Source organism: Nicotiana tabacum, chromosome 2 (assembly GCF_000715075.1).
Source record: "Nicotiana tabacum cultivar K326 chromosome 2, ASM71507v2, whole genome shotgun sequence".
Classification (NCBI taxonomy): domain Eukaryota; kingdom Viridiplantae; phylum Streptophyta; class Magnoliopsida; order Solanales; family Solanaceae; genus Nicotiana; species Nicotiana tabacum.
Window position 1 is genome coordinate 117,483,826 of NC_134081.1, and position 27,834 is coordinate 117,511,659.

Here is a 27,834-nt window from a genome sequence, read left to right on the forward strand (position 1 = left end):
ATCTTGTATACCATCTTCTCAAAAGTTGAAGTTGGTAAAGATTTGGTGAATAAATCTGCTGGATTGTCACTTGAACGGATTTGTTGCACATCAATGTCACCATTTTTCCGAAGATCGTGTGTGTAGAATAATTTTGGTGAAATGTGCTTCATTCTATCTCCTTTTATAAATCCTCCCTTCAATTAGGCTATGCATGCAGCATTGTCTTCGTATAAAACTATGGGTCTTTTCTCACATTCCAAACCACATTTTTCTCGAATAAAATAAATTATTGATCTCAACCATACGCATTCCCTACTTGCTTCATGAATAGCTATTATTTTAGCATGATTTGAAGAAGTAACAACAATAGATTGCTTTATGGAGCGCCATAATATGACAATACCTCCATATGTAAACACGTACCCGGTTTGAGATCGAGCTTTATGGGGATCAGATAAATAACCTGTATCTGCATAACCAACAAGATCTGCACTATCTTTGTTAGCATAAAACAAACCCATATCAAGAGTTCCCTTTAAATATCGCAATATATGCTTAATCTCATTCCAATGTCTCTGTGTAGGAGAAGAGCTATATCTTGCTAGTAAATTAACAAAAAATGCTATGTCAGGCCTTGTAGCATTAGCAAGATACATAAGTGTACCAATTGCACTGAGATAGGGTGTTTCAGGACCCAGGAGTTCCTCATCCTCTTCTGGAGGTCAGAACGGGTCCTTATTTACTTCAAGTGATCGAACAACCATTGGTGTACTCAATGGGTGCGTTTTGTCCATGTAAAAGCGTTTTAAGACCCTTTCTGTATAGGCAGATTAATGGATAAAGATCCCGTCTGCTAAATATTCAATTTGCAGACCAAGACAAAGTTTTGTCTTCCCAAGATCTTTCATCTCAAATTCTTTCTTAAGATATTCAATTGCCTTTTGGAGCTCTTCTGAAGTTCCAACAAGATTTATGTCATCAATATAAAGAGCAAGTATAACAAATTCTGAAGCCATTTTCTTTATAAAAATATATGGACAAATAACATCATTTATGTAACCCTCTTTCAGCAAATATTCACTGAGGCGATTATACCACATGCGCCTAGATTGCTTTAAACCGTACAAAGATCTTTGTAATCTGATTGAGTACATTTTCCGAGATTTTGAATATGCTTCAGGCATTTTAAATCCTTCAGGGATTTTCATGTAAATCTCATTATCAAGTGACCCGTACAAATAAGTTGTAACCACATCCATCATATGTATTTCAAGCCTTTCACGTAAGGCTAAACTGATGAGATATCGAAATGTTATGGCATCCATAACGGGTGAATATGTTTCTTCATAATCGACTCCAGGTCGTTGTGAGAATCCTTGTGCGACAAGGCGAGCCTTGTATCTTTCAACTTCATTTTGCTCATTCCTTTTTCGCACAAAAACCCATTTATGACCAACTGGTTTTATACCAGCAGGTGTTTGGACTACTGGTCCAAAGACCTCTCTTTTAGCAAGTGCGTTCAATTCTGATTGAATTGCCCCTTGCCATTTTAGCCAATCAGATCTTTGTTGACATTCTTCAACAGATCGGGGTTCAAAATCCTCATTATCTTGCATAATGTTAAGTGTAACATTATATGCAAAAATATTATCCACTACTATTTCAGATCGATTTAAATTAATCTCATCACCAGTAGAACTTATTAAAAGTTCTTCGCTCACTTGAGTCTCGGGTTTATTGATTTCTTCAGGAATCTCATAACTAATCAGATCTTGGGTATCTTCAGGAGATCCCTTCATAATATCATTTTGATTATTTATCGATTTTCTTTTTCTAGGATTTCGATCCTTAGAACCCATAGGCCTACCACGCTTCAGGCGTGCTTTAGGTTCACTAGTTCTCATGCTAATAGATGGTCCTGCTGGGACATCAATTCGGATAGGCACATTCTCTATAGGGATATGTGACTTAGTTATCCTTTTCAAATCAGTAAATGCGTCTCGCATTTGATTTGCTATATTCTGTAAATGGATGATCTTCTGGACCTCCTGATTACATATATGGGTACGTGGATCAAAGCGAGATAATGATGAAACTTTCCACACAATTTCTCTTTTGATTTCCTTTTTCTCTCCCCCTAATTGTGGGAAATTTGTTTCATCAAATCGACAATCTGCAAATCGAGCGGTAAATAAATCTCCCGTCAATGGTGCAAGATAGCGAATAATAGAGGGTGATTCAAACCCAATATATATTTCTAACCTTCTTTGGAGGCCCATCTTACTGCGCTGTGGTGGTGCTACTGGCACATATACAGCACATTCAAAAATTTGTAGATGGGCAATATTTGGTTCATGACCAAAAACTAATTGTGACGGAGAATATTTATTATAATGTGTTAGTCTGAGACGGATAAGGGATGCTGCATGCAAGATAGCATGGCCCCAAACAGTAGTGGGCAATTTTGTTTTCATAAATAGTGGTCTTGCTATCAATTACAGTCGTTTAATAAATGACTCTGCAAGGCCATTTTGAGTATGAACATAAGCTACCGGATGTTCAACTTTTATCCCAACTGATAGACAGTAATCATCAAAAGTTTGAGATGAGAATTCTCCAGCATTATCAAGGCGAATAGACTTTATAGGATAATCTGGGAATTGTGCCCTTAATCAAATTATTTGGGCTAATAACTTTACAAACGCCAGGTTGCGAGATAATAATAGGCACACATGAGACCATCTTGAAGATGTATCTATTAGGACCATAAAATATCTAAACAACCCACTTGGTGGGTGAATAGATCCACATATATCCCCATGTATACGTTCTAAGAAGGTAGTGGACTCAATGCCAACCTTCATTGGTGATGGTCTAGTGATCATTTTGCCTTGATAACAAGCATCACAAGAAAATTCATTATTTGTAAGAATCTTCAGGTTCTTTAATGGATGCCCACTCGAATTTTCAGTAATTCGTCTCATCATTATTGATCCAGGATGGCCCAAACGGCCATGCCAAAGCACAAAAGTATTTGAATCAGTAAACTTCTGATTTACGATAGAGTGTGCTTCAACTGTACTAATCTTTGAATAATATAAGCCAGAAGATAAAGTCGGTAACTTTTCTACAATGCATTTCTGGCCAGAAATATTCTTTGTAATACAAAGATATTCCACATTTATTTCATCTATTGTCTCAATATGATACCTATTTCGGCGGATATCTATAAAACTCAATAAGTTTCTTCGGGACTTGGAGGAGTACAATGCATTGTCAATAATAAATTTTGTTCCCTTAGACAGAAATACAATAGCTCTTCCGGAGCCTTCAATCAAACTTATATTACCAGAAATTGTAGAAACATTTGCTTTTTCCTTATGCAAGTAAGAAAGTTATTTCTGATCTTTGAATATGGCATAAGTTGTTCCACTATCAACTATACAAATATCTTCATGATTGATATTTGATCCAAACATGATTTGAGGATTATCCATATTCTTCAGAATGACATAAACAAAATAAATATGATAGTAAACATTATAACTTTTATTTATGTACAACAATTACATAACTATACTATCTACTACAAATAACAAAAATTAAAATATTTATATCTCTACAGATTCACTACCAATCACATGACTTGTTTCTCCTTCTGGGAGTGCAAAGTAATCAGTTACATCCAAATGCATGAAGTCTAAATTATCTTCAGAAATAAAATTTGTTTCAGCATTTTTCTCTGTCTTCTTCAGGGAAGCTTGATATAGCTCAACCAGGTGCTTTGGCGTACGACATGTACGTGACCAGTGCCCTTTTCCTCCACATCTATAGCATGCATTTTCTGGCTTTGCTGCTTGCACCGCTTCATGCTTTTGTTCCTTCCTTTTCCACTGCTGGTGGTGAGGAGGGTTCTTTGGTGCATTATTATTACCACGATTAGAGTTTCCTCCCCGACCACGGCCATGACCACGACTGGGGCCACGTCCTCTTCCACGTTTAGCTTGGTGGAAGTTCGTCTCATTCACTTTAGGGAATGGACAAGAACCAGTAGGTCGGCTTTCATGGTTTTTCATTAATAGCCCATTATGTTGCTCGGTCACAAGAAGATGTGAGATAAGTTTAGAATACTTTTTGAATCCCATCTCTCGATATTGCTGCTGCAGGAGCATATTCGAGGCATGAAAAGTGGTAAAAGTTTTCTCCAACATATCATGATCAGTAATATTATCACCACATAGTTTCAATTGGGAAATAATTCTGAACATAGAAGAATTATACTTACTGATAGATTTAAAATTTTATAACCTTAGATGAGTCCAATCATAACGTGCATGTGGAAGAACGACCATCTTCAGGTGGTCATATCTATCTTTCAAATTACTCCACAGTATGACTGGATCTTTAACAGTAAGATATTCCATTTTCAGGCCCTCATCAAGGTGATGGCGTAGGAATATCATTGCTTTGGCACGGTCTTGGTTTGATGCCTGATTTTTATCTTTGATGGTGTCTGCCAGACCCATCACATCAAGATGAATTTCGGCATCAAGCACCCAAGACATGTAGCTTTTTTCTGATATATCCAGGGATACAAACTCAAGTTTAGAAAGATTTGACATTATTTAGAAAAAGAAAGTTCGTACCTCTGATACTTTCAAAGTATTTTTTCGAGATGGCAGAGTCTCGTGCTGATAACGTGTTATAAAATAAAGACTGTAAAGTAAAGACAAGTATAGAGAGAAACTGATATATTATTCAAACTTCAAACTTCTGTACATAATGAACTGAATTCTCCTCTATTTATAGAAGAAAGGAAGTTGTTGTGTAAGCTGCTACTGCAAGCTGCTGTGTAAGCTGCTACTGCAAGCTTCCGTGTAAGCTGCTGCTGCAAGCTGCTGTGTAAGCTGCTTGTAAGCTGCTGTGTAAGCTGCTTGTAAGCTGTTGTGTAAGATATAGATAATCTTCTATCATTGGTAATATTTATCCATAGCGGAGTACCGAAAGGATAAGCTTCTTCAGGAGGCTTATTTCCAATAGAGTACTAAATAGATAAGCATATTTATGGCGGAGTCTCATATGGATAAACTTCTTCAGGAAGCTTATTTACAACGGAGTACTAAATGAACATCCATAATATAATATATTCATAACATAAACCCTTTAGCTGATTATAAAAAGTCTTAATTGAATTAAAAATGCTTATAAGTAAAACTTTACAAGTTGAGAGTGACCGACTTATAATTTATGGTTGATTTTAACTTATAAACACTTGACTTATAAGCATTTTGGATATTTATATAAGCCAAAAGTTCACCTTATAAGTTTTGCCAAACACCCTTATAGTACCATCTTTTGGTTTTTCGAATTAGTAAGAATAAAATTTTCAGTGCCATTATATTTCAAGTCGGGTTATAGGGTTTTTTTTTTTGGGAAAATATGAATGGGAGCTTTGAACTCTAGGCCTATCAGGTAACTTGACGAGGAATTTTTATAAACAACTATAGTTTAGCAAGGGCGGTTCAATATAAGTGGGGGCCTAAAGCGAAGCTTTAAGAAAAGGCCTTAAATATTTTAAATAAAATTTCATTTATATTTTATTTGTAAATTTTATTTTCTAGATTTTGAAATGAGTAATTAATATCTTATAATTGATTTCTTCAATAAATATTTTTCAATTGATAATAAAGCTAATCCATTTATTTTTCTTGAAACAATGTTGATCTTATATAAGATTTTGATTAGTTTCACTATTGAAAAGAACACTCTCTTGGTAATACTTTAATAAGAGCGCCTTTTTGAGATTGTGATTGTATTAAAGTTTCAATTTTTTTTTAAATTTCTAACAACATGACTCATATTTTCTAGACAACAAGTTTTAAAGGACAGCCTGTCATAAATTAGGGTGGAAGGAATATGCAATTCAAATTAATAAATGTACTTTTTTGTTTGACACAATATAAAAATGCTTACGATAAAAGAAAAGAAAGAGCATAAGTATGAATATGAATTAGGAAGACAAGATTAGAAGGAAACTTGTATTGCCAATAAATCAAATTTTTATATGTTTCATTTCAGTAATCGTTCACTATGCTCTCATTTTCTTTGAGCTTTTTCTGGGGAGGGTCCACATGAATTATAAAGTTTACAAATGCTTTTTACCTTTTCTTCTCTAAAAATTTCAATATTTTCTAAATATCTTTAAACCATAAAGCTAACTATAAGAAATTTTGGGGGCCCTAGAATTTGAGGGCCTCAAGCCAATGCTTTACTTTCTTCGGCCTCAAGCCGGCCATCTAATTTAGAGCCTAGTAATTATAATTTATCTAATTATCATACGTAGCTATTATTTAATTGCTACTAACCAGTATCACTTATATTCAAACGCGCAACGAATACATAATGTGTCAAATGTATTCATTCGCGCAACAAATACAATGTGTATCGGCGAAATACAAGGGTGTATACAAATGATACAACTTGTATCGACTGTATTTGTTCGCGCAACGAATACAACTAAGGCGAAATAGAGAAATACAGAAAAATAAAATATTTTTGTTGAGAGTGGGTTACTCTAGTGGTGAGCACCCTCCACTTCCAACTAAGAGGTTGTGAGTTCGAGTCACCCCAAGAGCAAGGTGGGGAGTTCTTGGAGGGAGGAAGCCGAGGGTCTATCGGAAACAGCCTCTCTACCCCAGGGTAGGGGTAAGGTATGCGTACACACTACCCTCCCCAAACCCCACTAGTGGGATTATACTGGATTGTTGTTGTTGTTGTTGAGAGTCAAACTCAAGATCTCCGTTAACTAAGCCGGTGCTCTAACCAATTGAGCTATGAAAGCTTATTGCTCTCTTATTTTAATTCAAAACAATTAATCTCTGATTTCATCGATTTGCTATAAAATTCAAATATAGCTACGAATGGTAAATTTGCTGAAAGTATAGCTACGAATGATAAATGCAGTGTAAATGTTTGATGCGGCAAAGTAGAGGATATTTGTTCAAAGGGAGATTTTGTTTATGGTTATCTTGTCAAAATTTGTCAAAAGCGATATTTTGTGAAAAAAAACAATACAGCTTGGTCTATATTCTCATAAAGGTTCAAGTTATATGTACCGGTAGTGTAAAAATTATACTCCGTTCCAATTTTTATCGCATCCCTCATTTCGGCCTAAGCTTGTGTGATTCCATTTTTCAAACTGCTCTAGTTATTAAATGGTATAAACCATTATAAAAATAATAGGAGTAATGCGCTATCCTTCCTTTTCTTTAGTTTTTTCTTAGACAAAAATAAACATTGGACTTTTATGGTTTTAGGAACCTATATTTTATCTCCTTGTACTACATAAAATAGGGTCTTCCGGAAACAACCTCTCTGTCTTTTTAAAGGCAGGGGTAAAGTGTGCATATACTCTACCCTCTCCAAACTCCATTTGAGGGACCACACTGGGTATGTTGTTGTAGTACTACATAAAATAGGGTATGAGCTTCTTTTGTAGTTTTAGAAACATGTTTTTGCCCCATAAACCAATCACAAGGCATATGTGGTTGGGAGGAAATATTAGTTGCCACTAAAGAGAAACCATGTAAAGATAGAATTGAAATTTAAACAATGGCAGTTGGGTATTTCAAGGAAATGACTGATGCTTATAACACTGCAGTTCCTGAGAAGTAGCACATCAAGTAAATGCATCAACATTCTAGTCACTAAACTGGGACATAATAAACAGCTAAAGTAGAAGAAGAATTACCATTACATGTCGATTATCAGACCTATAGCCCACCTAGAACAATGGAGGCATGTGTTAAGGATCGCTTTGATCCTGCGAGCTATCTAATATTTTGAGAATCACTCTTCGCTGTGTTTAAATCTATACATTTAGAATCCCGATACTGTTAGAATGATTAATGAAAAGGACCGATGATCTTTATTCTCTTTCCCTTGGCCTTTCCTTCACTTATACTTCCATTACAGCCCGAAGATACTCACCTGGTCAGAGAAATTTTCCGTTATGGTTGGTTCTTCGCAAGTATGAACTTCCTTCATAGATTGAGGAAGCTCAGTGGAAAGCCTGAAGAGGTTTTCTGGTTCATTTGAGATATCTTGAATCTGCAAACCACATCTAGTGCTGTGGAGCTCGTTAGAAACACCAGAGTACTCTGGTTGTCTAAGCTTTTCTTCAATCAACATTTTGGTTTCAGCCTGAGATGTCTCATTTAGATCAAATCTCGCTGAGCTTTCAGCTTCACGAGGTATTTCCTCCTCTTCGTCAGTTACTCGCTGAAGCAAATCATCTGGAGTTGCAGCAGGGTCAAGATCCCAGCACCCCTCAGGCAAGTTCATTCCTTCACCTTTCAGTAAGCAAGATGGCACCTGATGTGAAAATCGTAACATCTCTCTTCTTCGAATCAATCGAATGGCATCCTTGTTTGTGTTTCTACGGTATACTGTCTTGAACCCATCTAATTTAATCAAAGGAGTAACGCAGACACCAATATCTTCAGAATAATCATCAAGAACCTCAACCATTTCATACTGGTGCCTTACTTCAGCTGGGGTTGTTCTGTTCCAATCCGGTGACCAATTTCGGTATACAGCCCAAACGTCTCCACTTTTTGGGTAGATTCTAACACAACCACCCCTTCCAGCTTTCTCCCTACTTAGCAGGTGAGAAAATATGTTCACATGCTCAACGATTTCAGAGTTAAAGGCCCTAAAATTTCCACAAGACTTGGTAAAACCAGAATCCAACCAATTTACCAGCCCAAATTCGCTATCTGATTTCGAACTCAAGTAGCTGATATGAACTTTGAATGGCTTCACAGAGATGATTTCGCGGATCAAGCAATACAAGCGAGGCATACCATCTTCCTCGTCATATAAAGCCCATATCTGCTTAGGTTTGAAGCTATCCTCTGATCTATCCTTGTCAAAATCATGGAAGTCAGAATCTGGGACTATTATTGTCATTGACCCAGTTTTCCTCAGTTCTGACTGATGAACAGCATTTTCCTGTGCGACCATCTTAGGTCTTTCACTTGATTCACCAAACTCAGCATCCGCCTTTCTCTTCTTCTGGGCCTCTGCAACAGCAGCTTCTGAAGCCAACTTGATCTCTTCCAGTTTCTTGCGGATTTCTGCTCTTGCCTTGTCAATTAATAACCGTCTTGCATCAAATGCAGGAGCAGCTGAAAATCTTCTTATTGAAGCTTCAGTGGGAGTAGGAAGCTTAGCATTTTGTTTCAAATTCCCGTACCCATTTCCATCAGCCATTTTAACTTCTCCAGCAGTTTTTGGAGCCACTTCACCATTACTATAGCCACATGTACCTTCAAGATCAATTTTTATCTTCTTAGCAGGTCTACCAGGCCTGCGGGGTATTTGTTCATTGCACACAGAATACCCGTTAAGAACCACATTGCTCACCACCTTTTTCATATCTTGCTTCCCCCTGCCTCTTCTTCTGGTGATTTTCCTACCTGCCTGGTTCGAAAAACTGACAGCTGTGGATCCATTGGGATCTAAAACAGCAGCGGAATTTCCAGGGCTGGAGCTCCATTGAAAGGACAAATTAGAGACATGCTCAGAACCATGTCCAGAATGATGTCCTGAGACCCCATTATTTGCAGGATAAACAGATGTTGTTGGGACATATGTAACCCCGCAACCATGGCTTCCATATCCATTAGACCAAGAGCTATAGGGATAGGAACCATTAACTGGGGCCAAACCTGTTTCCACAGCTATGAAAACACCACGGCAATTCTTACAGGACAGTCTTTTATTCAGGTACTTCCTAAGATATTCATACTGAACGTGACAAGAGGTACAAACCGTCCAAAATGTATCAAGCCTGTTATGAGAAACTGAAGAATTGGAGTAACTGTCATAGCTTCCAACACCAGCGGCATGCAGAGTAAACAAACTTCTCCTGTGATCGTAAGAGCTTCTTTTGGCACCATCGGACAACACCGTCCATGCTTCAGAAACAAGTCTAAATGCAACATCAGCTCCAACACTTTTATTTTTATCTGGATGGAGCAACACAGCCATCTTCTTATACTGTTTCTTCAGCTTAGACTTGTCTGCAGAGGGATCTAAACCCAGTATTGCATAGAAATCAAATTCTCCATTAACCTTCGTCTCTGCAGCACTATGCACTCCAAATGTTGCTACCATTTGCGATATTCCTTCCAAATGGGGATACATCATCTGAGCTTTTAAAGCATAATGTTTTGCACCCACAAAGTCTTTCTCCACAAATCTCCTTTCAGCATTTGCTTTAGCTTTTAGTGCTTCCTCCATGTTCGACTCCATCTAAAAAGCAAGAATATCAGCTTATTTCTCTACGAAATTTCTCAGAAGCTCACAAAATTTTACAACCGAAATCCATTTCATGGAAAAAGCTTTCTTACAGGGCCTGCAATTAAACAAGAAGCACTTTAATATACAAGTACAAGTCATTATTTCTACCTTTAAAATTGATCCACTAATCGACGTTTAACAGTACTCAACATTTCAGTAATATCCTAACTTTAAAAGAATGACTCACAAAACCAACAAATCTTAACCCATCAACCGTTATATGGGCAAACGCAAATCCAGGATATGAACATTATAGGTTCAAGTTCAGAATTCTACCACAGCCCATTTGATTTACTGCGTCCAAACTCTATTACTTATTAAGTGGATTTTTTTAACACATATACACAGGGTTCGAGCAAAGGCAAATGCAGCATATTAACACTAGGTTTATCTGTACCCAGTGGGTCTAAACTCATAATTTTAAAAATATTTAGATTCAATGCTAAGAACATTAAAGGTTGAACCTGTAGAGTTCAAATTCTAGATCTGCCTCGGCGTTCGAGCCAAAGCTATTCGGATGAACCCGTAAATTCTTAACTACAGATCTAAATCTATATTCAAACATACTCCTTACTTCATACCAGAAAGAACAACAGTTCAAGTAAACCAACTGAGTCGGTCAAAATCAAGGGCATCGACTCCTTCAGCATGTTCAGTTTCAAGTCAAAATTTTTGACTAATTTTGACTAATTTAGTGAGATCTAAACTAGAAACAACACAACAAGATCAAAAAAATCATCAAAAGCAACAGATCATTTTAGCACAAAACTTAGCTGAAGCAAATGATATAAACTTAAGATACGAATTAAAGTGAACTTACGGAGACTAAAATCAGACTGATATATGAAGCAGCCGTAGATCAGCAAAAAAGCTGTGGATCCCAAAATTTGAAGCAGATCTTGACCAAGTCAAAATCAGGATATTGACCTCATGCGAAATGACAAACTCAAAAGCAAGTACAGAATTAAACTTTTACAAAAATTAAGGTTCAAAATGATTTATAAGAAAATGACTGAGTTTTTTGAGTGGAAGTTCTATGGTAGTTGACGGCGGCGTAACGGCGGAAGATACTGCCGGAAACACCAAAGAGTAGAAGAGGGTTTTTTATTTTTACTTACTATTGCAACTAAACTGCAACAATACTGTGGGTTGTAGTTAAAAAATTAAAATAGAAATAGTAGTACTACTTATAATTTGATAATGAAATGATTACAAAGTGAAAGTTTAGGAGCAGTTAATATTTCTGAAAAGTTAATAGTTCTATTTTTATTTAAAATGTCAAATTCTTTTAACTTATTTTAACTACAGTGTAAAATTGGTACTTAATTATTGGAGTATATTTTTTTTATGTACTATAAGATATTAGGATTTGATCACACATTAAAAAAAAGTCAACTTTGTACCTTGAATCTAATCATTTCTTTAAATCTAAATTTTATATAGAAAAATTATGTATACATATTAATTTTTGTACTTTGAATACAGTCATTCTTTTAAAAATAATCTGTAAAAAGAATTAACCTTGTCCATAGGGATTGGGTTTTGGATTCTTAGGTCCCAAATCGAATATTTCTTGTTCAAAATTTTCAGAAATTTATTTATAACAACATTTTCTAGTAGGAAAAATTAAGATGGAAAATCATTTTTCTTGGGTGACCTAAACTAAAATGTTTGGTTAAGATAGTGGAAAACTTATTATATAAAGGAATCACAAGTTGTCTGCCACTTGGCCTCACCTTATTTGCTCTTTTAGTTAAAATTTATAGCAAATATAATTATTTATAGAATTAAACTTACTTGTACGCAATTATATGAGAAAAATGAATCTTTTATATTTTCTTCTCTTTAATTATTGATTCCCATGACTCAAAAAGGAGTTTTGTAGAGTAAAAGTAGAGATTCCAAGAGAGGGAAAGAGGCATTGAATACTTTTTATTGTTTTCACACTTTAGTTGGAATAATATATTTCCTTCCTATTTTTCTTTTTCCGTTTATTTACAAATGTATTATGTCTACAATAGAAGAAAAGACAAAACTGAATTGCAAATCATCCGGTATGCCTTGGGGTGTGGTACTTTCTCGGATCCTGTGTAAATACGGAATTATTTTTTTTGCATCGAGTTACTCTTTTGACAGGCATAAAGAGAAACATCTAATTCACACAAAGATAGATTAGGAAGAAAACGAATAGTACTATAAACTAAACACTATCGATCGAGGAGTGTAATGAGATGGCTAAAATCTCCCTTTTCTGAATCAAGTATCGAATTCAAGAACGTTTCCGTAGGGACACTTTACACGCTTATTAGTGAGTTTAAATTCATATTAATGTTGGATCAGTGAAGTTCAAATATCCCATAATTGAAATATTGTAAAAGTTGAAGAGAAACACTTTGGCGAATTAGTATACATTTTAGTCTTTGTATACATATGAGCCGAGGTCTATCGGAAAAATAACATCTCTATCTGCTAAGATCTGTGTACTCACTATATATGCAATATATTTTTCATACCTTACTTATGAAATTAAACTGGGTATGTTATTATTTTTTTACATTTTCCATTAATGATGAAGTGAAAAACGAACTGGAATTCATTAGTACAAAAGCAGACAACAAATTTAAATGGCTTGTACTTTTATCTGTTTCTGAGGGAACATAACTAAATGCATTTGTCTAAGTTACCAAGTTGCAACATATAAACTTTTACCAATACTTTTCGTAGTGTCAAATGTGGCAATTAGAGTAAGTGGACACTAGAAATAAGCATAAACCATATACTAATTAATGTTGGATTCCAAGTGTTATCATAATATGGACAATTGGAGATCTTATTCATGTTATAGTATTATCATGATATTTATGGAACACGATTGATTGCTTGACAGTTTCTCAGCTCTACCCACAAACATTTTGAGTGTTTAGTATGTAATTCAATGATGATTCTCTTTGTAAATTCATTCCTTTTTTCTGATATATTTATTCCTTTTAAAAGCCAAGCATGTTATCTACAATCTTTTTACGTATGCAATGGTTGCACCTTGCTATTGGTTTTTAAGATTCAAGGTATATTTGGACTATCAATTCAGATTAATTTACGAGCATAAATATATGGTTAACTTTGTATAACATACCATATCTTACGTTTGTTTAGATAGTACGTTGTAGTTTTGTGTTGATACACGTTATACTTCTTTCAAAGAAGAAATAAGTGTTCAAGCTGATAGGCTGTTTTACTGTGTTGAGATTTGTTGATCTCTATCGAAGGAGAGCGTCGGAACACGGTAAAGTTATCTTCGTTTGATCTATATGTCACATGTTCGAATCGTGAAAACAACCACTAATTTTTTTATTTTTTTTATTTAGAATGTAATAGAGTATATATTTTGTTCTTATATTTCCAATGTCAAAAGTATTAGCACTATTCTTTTCTGAAACTTCTCGTTTATTCAAACACCATCGTAAAATGAAATGACAAGCATATCGTCTAATGTTCTTTCAACATTTCCACCGCACTTCCGAACTTTCTCCGAAGCAAATTCTAATTTTTAGCATAAAGAATATTTTACACTTTAAAATTATCCGTATTGATTAGATCTTATTCCGAATCTATCTATATACTATATTAAAAGCACGAAACCCCTTAGCGAAATGTCATTCACCTTTTTTTACCCTTTTTAAAATAGAGTTCACATTAGACAAAATAGTCATTTGATTATTTTCCTAATATTTATAAATAAACATTTAATTAATTCCCTACTATTTAGGAATAGTTATTTAATTACTCTTTTAATATTTATAATATTGACACACATACTAGGAAACATTTTCGTTCTCTACACAATAGGAAGTTTTCGTTCAACTCCATATTAGACAAAATAGTCATTTGATTATTTTTCTAATATTTATAAATAAATATTTAATTAATTCCCTACTATTTAAGAATAGTTATTTAATTACTCTTTTAATATTTATAATATTGACACACATACTAGGAAACATTTTCGTTCTCTACACAATAGGAAGTTTTCGTTCAACTCCATATTTAGGAGTATTATTAAATTTTTCTTTCTAATTTAGGAGGATCTTTTTTAGTTAATAAATTTTGTCTAATTCACACAAAATAGGAAGGTTTCCGTTTTTCTTTAGTTAATAAAATTTTAACTAATTCACCTACTAGGAAACTTATGATACTTTCAACTATATTTAAATTTAAGGGTATTAAAATTTCAACTAAGAAAGTTTTGATATAAATTTTTGACATTGAATTTTTTTATAAATTATATTAGATGAAGACGAGCTCTTTGAGAATTTATTAGAGTCTTTTTCTAATAAAAATTTTACACAATTTTATATACGCATGCAATTCTATAAAAGAAGTTACAATTTCACCTTTTCATCATCATAATTTTGCCTTGTTCGAGCAACAACTACAAAATTAAGGGTTTCAGGTTCTCTTTCTTTGAACATTTTTTTTATATTAGTAGTTAAATTTTGCATTCATGTATTTGTATTAGCAGTTAAATTTTGCATGCACGTATTTAATAGATACATCTTATTTTGATGTTCTTGATTGTAAAGCTTGGTTGAATAGTATCCTTTTTGTATTCGACTATATGCTTTAACCTTTTGTCAAGTTATTTCTTCTACTATTTTTTTGTGCTCTTATTGGATCTTTTTCTCCGCTTTTAACAGGTTTTAATAGTACTTATATTGGACAAAATTATATTAAATTACTTTTCTTAAAATTTTAAGATTTTGCACTTAACTAAAACTTTAGTTATAATTTTTTTATTAGTTACAATGCATAAAGTTATTGATATGTATATTGAAGTCAATATCAATAATTTATTTAAGATATTGAAGTCATCAGGACAAATTACCTATTGATTTCACGTTCAGAAGTCTATTTTTTCTCTTTTTCGTTTAAAACTTTTAATTATCTCTACACATGTATTGCTATTACAATATTTTGTCTATTTGTAAGATTTCATGGTTAGTTATTAATTTTTGGATAGGCTTTTGAAAGTTATTTAGTTATTATTCTGATAGGTTTTTATAGAAAAGTTCGATTTTCTTCTATTATATTTTTGTATTTGATATTTATTTATCTGATGAATATATATATTTTTTCTTACTTTCTTTTCATCCTTTGTTGAGTCGAAAGTTTATCGAAAACAACCTCTTTACTTTCTAGGTAGGGGTAAGGTCTGCGTACACTACCCTTTGCAGACCATACTTGTGGGATACTGAGTTTGTTATTGTTGTTGATGTTGTTGTTGTTGTTTTAGATTGTTGTTAATGTTCCATGTACTTCATAGTTCTTGTACATTTTTATTGGCATGATAACATAATCCTATTAACTTATGATCTAAGCTTTAATTATTGATTTAAACTCCATGTTGCTTAGTATTTTTTATGTTCGTCTGTAACTCTATTCACGTATTTGATATTTATTTATATATTATTTTCATGCCAGTTTGGGTTGAATAAACTTTTTTGAGATCAGAATAAGCAGACGACTCAAAGAAGAAAATAAAATGAGATTGAAATGGTGAGAATAACCCTAAATCTTTTGCCCCCAAAATTCATTTTTCTTATTCATAAACTCTAATTTTTCTAGATTGTTTTCTAAATTTTTGCCCCTTGAATTACAACAATTGAAAGTGTAATACAAGTTAAGGTTAGTATATATGGAAATTATCACAAATATATCAATGCTAAATTGATGAGAAAAATATATAAAATCGGGATGAAGCATCTTAGTCAAACATCTTGCACATATATTGACGTGAGACACACGTGCAACGCACTTACACTAAACTAGTTAAGAGAATAGTTGGAAACTAAAATACTTGTGGAAGTAATTAATTTTTTTTTTTTTGTTTTATTTAGCTTTTGTAACATAAAGTAGAAGAAAAAAGCGTTGCAATAATATTTTACTATCACGGAACGCAAACATTGTGTTAATTAATAGGGAAAAAACAAAATTGACCGGTCGATAATTACATTCGTAAGCCAAAAAATATATATAAATGTATATCGTATATTATAAAAATATATATTTTATCGATTGTTATTTTTTAAAACGGGAAAATATATATTTATCTGATTAATACTAGCACTTCGTAACATTTATAGTGGGGTGTTCTTTCTTCCTTCTAAATTTACTTCGTCTAGGAAAAACCTCTCACCTTGTATGAAGAAAGAAGAAGAAAGGGCAAATATATAGACGACCCCTTAAACTTAGCTCCAGTTTCTATTTTGACATCTTAATTTAGCACTTTTTCTATTGAACACTTTAATTCTATTTTGGTGTATGCCATTTAAACACAACGCACGTCCGGCCAAAGGAGCGTTATGTCCACACATGATAAGCGCGTGAATATTATTAATATTTGCTTAGGTGGATATTCCAACGGTAAAAATAAAACCCACCCGTTAGACCCACTTTAAAACACCTGATTTTTCTATTTTTTTCTCTCAAGAATGCCCTAATTCCTCTTTCATCTTCTTCCCTTGCAAATTCGCCATTTTTCCCTTCTACTGAAGATTAGGTGCCCAAGCTTGAATCTTGATCTGATTTCTTCCTCATCTTTCTCGTTTATCAGTTCCATATCACAAAAATCAACAACTTCTCGCAATGGAATGAAAATTTTCACAGTGGATTTAATGCGCCACTGACTATATCATGCTCATCTGCAAACCCAGGTCGCCGATTTTATGGTTGTAAATTGGTAAGTCGATCGTATTGTTTTTGTTAGACCCTTGAATTTTTTAATAAAGAAATTTGTTTTTAATTTTTTTGGCCGCATTTCTTTTTGAATTTTGTAGGGTCGAGGTGGCTGCAAATATTTCAGATGGCATGATGATGAAATGCCCGATCAAGCTAAGAAGGTTATACGGGGTCTGTTGAAGAGAGTTGAAAGAACTGAGAAAACAGTTGCGCGATTGAAGTGATTATTTGTTGTGGTGGTGGTGGTGTTTCTATGGATTTGGCTTTGGTGATGCTAGTGGTTTGTAGAACAATGTAGTATTTTTATGATATGCTGGTGTTAATAGTATTATAGTTGCTACTATTAGTTCAAGAAAAATATAGTATGTTGGAAGTAGGAACTAGGAATTTGGCCTTTTGTTAATGTATACTATTTTGTTATGAATGAAATAGAAATGACCAATTTTTAATGCAAATTGAAGTTCAGCTGCACTTCCATAATGCGTTATGAATGAAATGCAAATTCATATTCATGAATTAAAAACATAACTACCTAAACATTCCATTGCATAATGTGATGGACTAGCATTACATCCAAGATCAAAAATAGAGCATTATTTTGGTCTACAAATTACAAAAAATAGAGCATTATTTTCCCAAACATATAACTGTCCAAACTAGTAAACTCTAATAGAGCATAACTGCCCAAACAAAAAATTGGTAGTGACATCTTAGATAACATAAATAAAAATTGGTCTGTTTCACAGTGTAGATGCAGCTGAACTTGTTTGACTTGAAGAACTTTTTTTCCTTGCTGCACTCATTTGCTGAAGTTGTGACCTTGTCACTGCATTTCTTCCTTTAAAATTCAATCCGGGGGGCTTAAATCCAATGTCTATGTTAGTTGCAAATGTATCCTTGAATGTCCCAGCTGATATGACTCTCTCAAATGATATATCAGGATATAAAATACAATGAATTAGTAAAAAACAGAATAATTCCAGCCTACAAAACTGCATTATAATAAACTATACACCCTTACATTCAGGATAGTAGTTTCAGTCAGTGAAAATCCCAAAATCAGTATACCTTGGCCTTTTATGTCCAATGGTTGCTGCATTAGCCGAGCCTCCTCCTAGTGTAGTTCCTCTTCCTTTTCCCCTATCTAGTCCATGGCCTCTTCCTCTTCCTCTTCCTCTACCAAGGCTAGTTGATTGGTTGTTGCTTTATTTTTTGACAACACTTGTATCCTCACATATAGATTATGGATTGTTTTGTTGAGATGGTATTTCTTGAGATGATCTTGGTGGAGGTGGTGGCATATTTTGACTTTGTTGAGTAGCACTTCTTGGAACATGCTGACAGAAGTAAAAGAAAAGAATATCAGAATTGCAAAAAAAAGAATGTAAAAGACAGAATTACAAATATCAGAACTTACCCCTTTCCTGCATCCAAATTTGTTGTGTCTTGTTTGTTGGCAGTTTGAACAAGTCATCTTTACCCATTTCTTTGATAGTTTACCATGCTTTTTTCTTGGTTCATCCTTGGTTTATCTCCTACATCTCTTTGGTCTACCTGGCATAAGTTTAGGTTCCGGAGGCTCTATAGATGGATTTGTTGAATCCGACCACATCTTCATGTTGGGAATTGGTTGAATGAAATACTGGTAAGATTTAAGGAAAGTTTCCTTCCTATACCAGTGGGTAACATAATCATCTGGGTCCATTTCTCTATCATAGAATGCACATACTGCATGTTGATATGGAATGCCCCTCAACATCCATGATCTACAAGTACATGGCATGGTCCTAAAATCAACAATGAATCTGTACACACCTTCATCAACTTCAAACCCATGTTCTGCATTCCACATAACCTTATACCTCGTGGAAAGGGATTTGTTCTCTTCCAGTATCATCCTAGCCATTGGTGCAATGTCAGTAACCCAAGTCTCACCAAACTTCTTCATTTCATTTTATGTCTAATTTCTTCCAATATAGTTATAACATACTTGTGCCTAGGACCTATTATCCAAGAATTGAATGTTTCACACATGTTATTCTCAATGACTTCACACTTTGAATCATCTCTAAAGTATGCCCTACACCAATACTCTTTATCATACTTCAACAAGTCTTCACATATCTTATAACCAAGCTTATTCATTGCTTCCAGTTCTTCCTTGAATTTTACTTCATAAGATGCTTTGGCACATCTCCAGAATTATTTTCTCCTTTCTTCACCTCTCCAGTTCTTGGACCAGTTAGACCAAATGTGTCTAGCACACATTCTGTGTTCTGCCATTGGTAGTAATTCCCTTATAGTTGGTACTAGTCCCTATAAAAAATAATAATAATTGTCAGTGGACAGTATATATAAAGCAGGAAAAAAAAATTAAAAGTTGATTGTAACTTTACCTTTTGCATATCTGACATAACAGTTAAGCCAACACCATCTCCCAACTGTAAATCTGCAATCAAATATGTGATGAACGAGCTCCATGAGTATTTTGTCTCTTGATCAACTATAGCCCATGCAATAGAAAATATTTGATTGTTCCCATTTCTACCAACTGCAACAAGTAACTCACCCTTGCAGATTCCCTTTAGAAAACAGCCATCAAATCATATAATCATTCTGCACCATTCTAACCATCCTCTTTTCAAAGCATCTAAATATAGATAGAAATAGACAAACAGATTCTTGCCAGGAATAGTCTCACTATCTGTTCTGATCCAGCATGAACTCCCAGGATTTGTTTGCTTAATAATATTAGCATAATCAGCAAGTCTGTTAAATTTCATCCTCCAGTCACCCATGAATTGACTTATCACCCTACACTTAGCCCTGTAACAAACAGTCCTTCCAACATACAAACCTAACTTATCCCTGACCAAATCCTGAATCTCCCACAACTTAATATTTGGCTGGAAAATAATCCTATCTTTATACTTATTAGCAATGTACTTAGAAGTACATAATTTATTCTTATTTTTGGTGTTGCACTTATGAGTTGGATGGTATTTCTTCACAGTAAAGTCACATGAATTTCCATAATTGCTTGCATACAATTCCAAGTTACACTTGGCTCCTTTACACTTAACTCTAACCATATCCTTTTCATTAGGCCTAATTGTTAGTTGCACTTTGTTCTCCACAACATATGAGGCTACTGCTTTTCTAAACTCTATAGCATTTTCAAATACCATACCAAGCTCAAAAATAGCAAGGTAACAGTCAGGGTCAAACTTTACCTTTTTACTTCTCCTTCTAGGAGGTAAGTCAATACCCCTTTCAGCTAAAATATCTAACTCATATGTGCTATCATCACTTCCAATATCAGAACTGGTATAGTAGTCTTCATCCCCTCCTAATTTTCCAGCATCATCACTTCCAATATCAGAACTGGTGTAGTAGTCTTCATCCCCTCCTAATTTTCCAGCAAACCTGTCCTTCTTAGATGGTCTGCCAATATCCTCATAGCCTTTATCTATTCCAACTTCTCCTAGAATAATCTCTTCAGTTGGAGTATGTTTCTTTCTTTGTTTCTTCTGTTTTTTCTTCTTTCTTCTTTCATGCCTTAATGAAGTGAGCTCTTCATTCACATCACTATCATCTTCATCAGGAATGTTATCTAATTCAGACTCACTACTTGACAGACCTGATGCTAAACTAGCATCAATGTTTGTTGTTTCTTCAGCCCTTTGTAAATTCTCACCTGCAACCCCAACATCAGCTAGATTTTCCTCAGGCACTGATGTATTATCTGTAGCACTTTCTTGGACATTTATATCCTCTGGAACAGTAGATGTTGCCCTAGCCTCTTTATTTAATATATTTTTACTTGGTTCAATAACTTCTGGCCCACATAAAAAGCCACATGGGACAGCCTCATCAAGCAACACAAGCTCATTAACTACATGCTTAATATACAAATCTAAATGATCAAGATGATTAAGATGAAAAACTATATTATATAGTTGTTCATCATTTTCAATCAAGTCAAAGTCATTAGATTTATGATTAATTAAATAAAAACCCTCTACCTCAGCATAATCCATATCCTTTGTGTATGATGGAAGCTCAAAAAGAGAAAAGTGGTCCTTGTCTATCATGTGACCATCCTCACCCCTCTCTCCTATATATCTCGGGACAGGATCCTCGACAATATGTCCACCATGGTGAAAATCGACAAGAATATATTCATCTGCAAACATATCTAAACCCTCGAAACTCCAGTCACGACCAGCTCCAGTTACGACCAACTCCACTCACCACCACGGTCAAAAGAAGCAAATGATTACCCGTATTAGTAATATAATGGCCAAATAGTTGACGGACAATTGAATCTAACTCAAAATCGATGGAGATTCCACGGGGAATCGGTCTCAATGTAGTTTATTAGGGTTTATTAGGCTAAAGAAAGGGAATTTGGGGTGGAAGATCGATTAAGTGAGGCGAGGTATATGGGTAAGGTAAAAACGAGGTTTTTTATCCGACCTGGATAAATAAACACGTGTCAGACTATTATTGGTATGTTTTTCCACGTGGGAAGCGTTTAAAAACACGCGCTTAAGTTTTTACAGCCCGGTCATGCATTGTGTTTAAATGGTATAATCCAAAGTACAGTTAAAATGTTCAATAGGAAAAGATCTAAATTAAGGTGTTAAAATGAAAACTAGAACCAAGTTTAAGGGGCCGTACAACTATTTGGCCAAGAAGAAAATAAAATGAAAGAATATTAGTCCCGACGCAATATTAATTAGGAGTAATTATATTAAATATCACCATATGGCAGAAGTTACAATTACCAAACAAGAAGAAGAAGAAAAGATAATTAACATAAAAGAATAATAATGAGGCTAGGCTTCAATAATCTTCATTCATCTCCAAATTTGAACCATTTCAAACATTGACGGCGTTGCAAAGGAACATAAGCGACGACGTACACGCAGCGTCGCCGTGTCTTCCTCCTCCACCACCACCACCGCCGCCGCCCAACAACACCCTTTCATAATAATCCACACAAAACAACGATAACGACAACTCCACTTCATGGCGCGTCCAATAAACTCGCCTCCCAACCTCCGAATCAGAAGCTGACTCCATTCCTATTGGTTTCCACTTTCGCAATCGATTCAACACTGGTCTAACACACACCATGTACAGCCGCCGGTACCCACCGAGCGCCAAAACCACCGTCCTCACACCGTCCGGCGGCGGCGACACGTGGCGAAAGCAGAGGTGCTCCCACAGGGAATCGTCTCGAGTGATGGCGCACCATTGTTTACATACACATGCAGCAACTCCTAAGGAACGACCGTCGAGCCTCTTCAATATCTCTATCAGCAAATCTTGATTATCATTGATAAAAAACTTGCTTCCCATTTTCTGTCTTACACAAAGCTCTAATCTCAAGAATATATAGAAATAGCTAGGGGTTGATGAGATAAATGAGTAAAAGAAGTTAAAAGGGATATTTGCAGAGAAGAAATTAAAGGGTTTTGACTTACAAGAAGAGTATATGGATGTTTTTGGCCTTACAGTGCAAAATGTATTTATACAAAGAGACCAGGTTTATGGGTTTGAGATTGCAAGTTTGTTTAATAAGTTATTGAGTTCTAAATTAATAATTTATATATATTTTTAAAAAAATTAAGATAAATAAAACGTTTAGACTAGCATGCAGCAATCATCTGTTTATAAGAAGAACCGATAATCTAATAAAAATGATAACTAATATGCAATTATTATAGTATAGAAGAATCTTTTTGTACGATCGATATATATTACTCTAGTTGTTTTAATTTATGTAAACCTTTTTAAAGTACCCGGGCCAAACTAACTAATTTTCGTTATAAATTCGAATAAGAATTTTAAAATTTTTTGAAATAAAATTTATATATTTAGAAACATCATTAAGAAAATCTGTTTTGAAAATATTTTTCTTTAAGCCGAAAGCCTATCGAAAACCTCTCCTCTGCCTCTCACAAGATAGGGGTAAGGTATGCGTACACCTCACACTCCTTATATCCCACTTATGGAAACACACTAAATATGTTGTTGTCGTTGTAGAAACTAGTACATAAAAATACGATAAACCATAATAGTTAATAATTTAAAATTTTTAAAAATTATTTATAAAAAGCAACAATTAAAACTATTATTTGACTTTCCAAATAGTAATAGCTACATTCACATAAATTGAAATAGAAGAAGTATTTAATTTTTTTGGTAAGGGTAGCTAGGGAGGTTGGTAGGTATCAGGGAGAGAAGAGAAGAAGCCAAAAGGAAAAGTGCCAAGGGGCAAAAGAGCTAGAACCAAGAATCCAAGAGTAGCTTCTGAATTATTAGATTGAAGGTGATGTTAGATATTGGGAGTTTAAGTCATAGGTTAGGTGATGTTAGATATTGGGAGTTTAAGGCATAGGTGGAGTCATGATTTGAAATAAATGGGTTTAATATTATAATTTTTTTAAGCTAGTGAATTCTAAATTAATAATTTGCGTATAATTTAATAATTTTTTAAGACAAATACAGAGTTTGGATAAAAATTACTGGGTCCGAAGGGCTAGCTCCGCCTCTGGTTATAGGGGTGGGGTGATGTATATATAGCTAGCTGGGGTGATGTATATATAGCTAGCTGGGGTGATAGGGAGAAAAATGTTGTTTGTTGTTTTTGTTGTTTGTATAGTTGAATCTCCAAATGACAGACTTTTTTTTGGGTCCATTATTTTGTGAGTGAAGTCAGATGTGAACGTTATTGTGTTGCGTAGCGTAAGATGTGTTGTTTTGATGTTAATGTTTTAGTTTGTATGCTCCTTCAATGCATGAATATGGAGATTGTGAAAATCCCGTTTCTTTATAAATTGACATTAACCATTCATGAGTTAATAACTAGTAAAACATTATTATTACATCTCCTAAAATTACTTTGGAAGAGTAACTTTCAATAGACTTTGTTTATTTCGAAATTTTATAAATTCATAGAATATTCACAAACAAAAGAGAGAAAAGACATCAAATATTATCTTCCTCAAAGGCACCAAAGTGATCAACAAGCGTTTTTCCTTTTCATGGAGATCTAATACATTCCAAGAAATTTCGCATTATCCTATATTCAAAAACTTAAGCCCTCGAATATTAGAGAACAATTCGGAGAGAAAAATCATACGGAATTATACCCACAAAGATTCATCGATAAAATTATTTTTTATATATTTTTGTGATAGCAATTAATTTTTTTCATTTCAAAATATCCATGATTATATAAATTTAAGTATTGTTAGTATTAGTAAACGCTTGCTCCAAAGTCAATAATCTGAATTCTGAACTAAACTCATGTACCTCTCTATGTCCTGTGCTGTCACGAGGATACACAATAATTAGTCTTTTCTATCTTTGTCTTAAAAATCGGTAAAACTAATTAAATAAACCTCTACATCGATAAATGCAATCTATATGAAAACATGGATGTGAATTTCAGACCAAATTAGAATCCTAGTCCTAGGTCTAGATATAGGGACCTCGGTTTTATTTGTAGCTCTTTTTTATTTCTCGTGAGTTGTGAGGAGTAAGTGTGGAATTTGAGATATTGGGGCATGTGGGTTTACATTTAGAGGTCGTACTTAGTAACTTTGTGTAGCTAATTACAAATACCGTGTACTACTTTATTTCACTACATACATTCGTCTTTGTTCGTATTATAATGCAGGAATTATAATATGAATGTTAAATAATAATGGAATGTATTTATTGAATATATTTTTAGATCAAAGGGGTTCAACCGAATACCCTTTGTTGGAAAGTTATACTGTGCAAATAAAGTAAAAATAATTTTTTTTTGTCTCTAAGATGTTGAATCCCTTTGATACGAAGAAAAATTAAGTATAGTAGTAAAAGGAGGTAAGAATTTCTTTAGATAAATAGATTAAGTTGTTATGATAGTATAAAATTGCTCCTACGATCTCACTAAACAAAGCGATAAACAGTAGCTACTGCCACAGTCAAAAGTCATATCATAGGATTTTATGCATGCTTTTCTTCTCTTTATTACACAAAAAAGAAAAAGAAAGAGCAGAAAAGGGAAAAAATAAACAGATGTATCTTTTGAAAGTCCAATCCAATCAAACCAAAAGGAAGAACTTAAGATATTGGTCAGTGGCACCTATATGATTGTCTTTTGGTGTTAGGATTTTGGTATAGAAAGGAAAGCCCCAAATTCCTATGAGACAGAATGGATATATTTAAAATATCACTTCTAAACAGAATCTTGAATTGACATTAGTTCTTTAATTATAAACAGTTAAACACAAGTGTGCATATATCAATGTGTCAACCCAACACCCCCAACACACCCACCCCACCCTACTATTTTGGGCTTTCTAAGAAAGTTTAATTCTATATAATTAACGTTAACGTCAAATGGACAAATATAACTCTTTACTTTTGAAAATGGTCTAATAATATCCTTCATTATACTATTGGGTTATCTATACCCTTACAGTCATACTTTGAGTTCAAATATATCCTTTATTTAAACGGAGGGACACGTGTCACCGTCCTGTTGGTCAATTCTAAATATCTCCTAATTAATTAAAAAGACTCATTATCCATACCCGAAAAATAAATTTTTTTTTGTAAAAACTGGAAAAAAACTAAAAAAATATTTTTTACTAAAAACTGAAAAAAACGAAAATATTTTTTTCTAGTTTTTACAAAAAACTGTTTTAAAAAAGCTGAAAAATATTTTCTAAAACAATATTTTTGTAAAAACTGAAAAAATAAAACTGAAAAATAATTTTCTAAAGCAATTAAAAACTAAAATATTTTTAACAAAAAACTGAAAAAAAAGTAGAAAATATTTGTTTTTTCAGTTTTTACAAAAACATTACTTTAGAAATTTGCTTTTTATTTTTTTTTCAGTTTTTACAAAAATATTATTTTAGAAAATATTTTTCAGTCTTTTTTAAAGCAGCTTTTTTTGTAAAAACTGAAAAAAAAATATTTTTGTTTTTTTTTTAGTTTTTAGTAAAAACAATTCAGTTTTTACAAAAAAAATTGCTTTAGAAAATTGATTTTCAGCTTTCTTTTCAGTTTTTTCAAAAATATTATTTTAGAAAATATTTTTCAGTTTTTCTAAAGCAGTTATTTTTGTAAAAATTGAAAAAAAATATTTTCATTTTTTTTAGTTTTTAGTAAAAATAATTTCAGTTTTTTTTCAGTTTTTACAAAAAAAATTCTTTAAAAAATTACTTTTTGGGTATGATTAATGGGTCTTTTTAATTAATTAGAAGATATTTAGATTTGACCAACAGGACGATGACACATGTCTCTCTGTTTAAATTAGGGGTATATTTAAACCCAAAGTATGAGTGCAGGGTATAGATAACCCAATAGTATAACAGGAAGTATTCTTAGACCATTTTCGAAAGTAGAGGGGGTATATTTGGCCCTTTGGCCGTATAATTAAAGTAGTAATTATTTAGATGGCGAATCTATAACTTAAATTATGGGGCATGTGAACCTTGGTTCATCCGTCAAATTAAGTATTTTATGTACGTATTTTCTAGAGTTGGTCCAATATTATGTATTGGTACTCATGCTCCATAAAGGTTGAATGATCCACTTAGTGTAATACTTAATTATTTACTCGAAGAAGCAAAGATCATTTCCTACTTAATACTTTTTTCCCCTCCTTTCTTTGGTGATGCACACATATTCTAAAAATTCTATATCCGTCTCTGGTCCGATCATTTAAAAGATAGCATTATAATCAACATTTCATAAAATATATGATTGGTAATAAAAATAAAGCAGATTACATATTATTATAGGTTAAACTATATTGATATGTAAAAGAATTCTACACCATCAGTATATATTGATTAAAAAGCCCTGGAGCAACCGTAAAGTTATTTTTGTGTGACTTATATAGGTTACGGATTCGAACCATGTGAAATCAACCTATAAGATAGGATGTCTATATCATACTCTAGGGTACGACCCTTTCCCCGATCATACGTAAATGCAAGATGATTCGTGTATCGTGCTTCCCTTTAGTGTATATAGATTAAATTTCTAAGATAGGATGAGGGATAGGGAAAGGTTGTGTGGGTAGGGGGGTAATAGGAGGAAAGAAACTTGTCATGGAAAATTGTTTTTATTGTGTTGGACTTGCCTCTTGGACATATATGAGAAGAACAAATATGGATTCTTGGTAAGAGGAATTTGATAATAGCAAACTTACAAAGGGAAAACCCGCAAAGTCCGCAAAAAATATTCACATTTTTCACTCACTCCGTCAACTTCTCTCTTATGTACTTTGTTTTTGTAAGATATCTGCTCTAAGCAAACAAGTCAAACATGGTTAAAATAATGTCCAAATTAATATTAATCAAATTTTATAATTTAAAATTGCTGAAATCATATCATTGTCGTTTTTTAATATGCCACCAATCCATACACAAATGTATGTTTTCACTTGTGCAGACGGAGACGAACATATAACGAAGAAATTCTCAGTTTCACTTGTGTAGTAGTCATTCATATGACGACATATTGCAAATTAAATGAGTTTAATTTATATGTTAAATAGTGTTAATTTTCAGTAGTTGGCAGTATTAACTAGCTATTAAATGTTATATTCCCATGTGATTGATAAAAGTAAATAAGGGAAAGAGGGGAAGGTTATTGATAAAGTTGATTTTCACACCACCACCGCCGCTAATATACTTAGTGTAATCCCACAAGTGAACATGCAGAGGGTAGTGT

The 27,834-nt window shown here is 33.6% G+C and overlaps 3 protein-coding genes across 4 annotated transcripts; all 3 read right to left on the minus strand.

The window, feature by feature from the left end:
- Nucleotides 1–7,607: 7,607 nt before the first annotated feature.
- LOC107769822 (uncharacterized) lies at nucleotides 7,608–11,505 on the minus strand. 2 transcript variants are annotated; one of them, XM_075238165.1, is made up of 2 exons: nucleotides 11,168–11,505; nucleotides 7,608–10,402 (listed from the first exon to the last, which is right to left on the minus strand). In XM_075238165.1, exon 2 carries the CDS (start codon nucleotides 10,297–10,299, stop codon nucleotides 7,951–7,953), a length of 2,349 nt encoding a protein of 782 aa, XP_075094266.1. In that variant the 5' UTR covers nucleotides 10,300–10,402; nucleotides 11,168–11,505; the 3' UTR covers nucleotides 7,608–7,950. The 2 variants fall into 2 exon arrangements, with proteins under 2 accessions (XP_075094266.1, XP_016444566.1); XM_016589080.2 differs by having other exon boundaries at nucleotides 7,608–10,299; nucleotides 11,168–11,504.
- Nucleotides 11,506–18,610: 7,105 nt separating this feature from the next.
- On the minus strand, nucleotides 18,611–19,227 carry LOC107769828 (uncharacterized). The gene is made up of 2 exons (XM_016589086.2): nucleotides 19,073–19,227; nucleotides 18,611–18,980 (listed from the first exon to the last, which is right to left on the minus strand). Exons 1-2 carry the CDS (start codon nucleotides 19,225–19,227, stop codon nucleotides 18,611–18,613), a joined length of 525 nt encoding a protein of 174 aa, XP_016444572.2.
- Nucleotides 19,228–21,814: 2,587 nt separating this feature from the next.
- Nucleotides 21,815–22,595, minus strand: LOC107769829 (F-box protein SNE-like). The gene has a single exon (XM_016589087.2). It carries the CDS (start codon nucleotides 22,447–22,449, stop codon nucleotides 21,967–21,969), a length of 483 nt encoding a protein of 160 aa, XP_016444573.1. The 5' UTR covers nucleotides 22,450–22,595; the 3' UTR covers nucleotides 21,815–21,966.
- Between the last annotated feature and the right edge of the window lie 5,239 nt (nucleotides 22,596–27,834).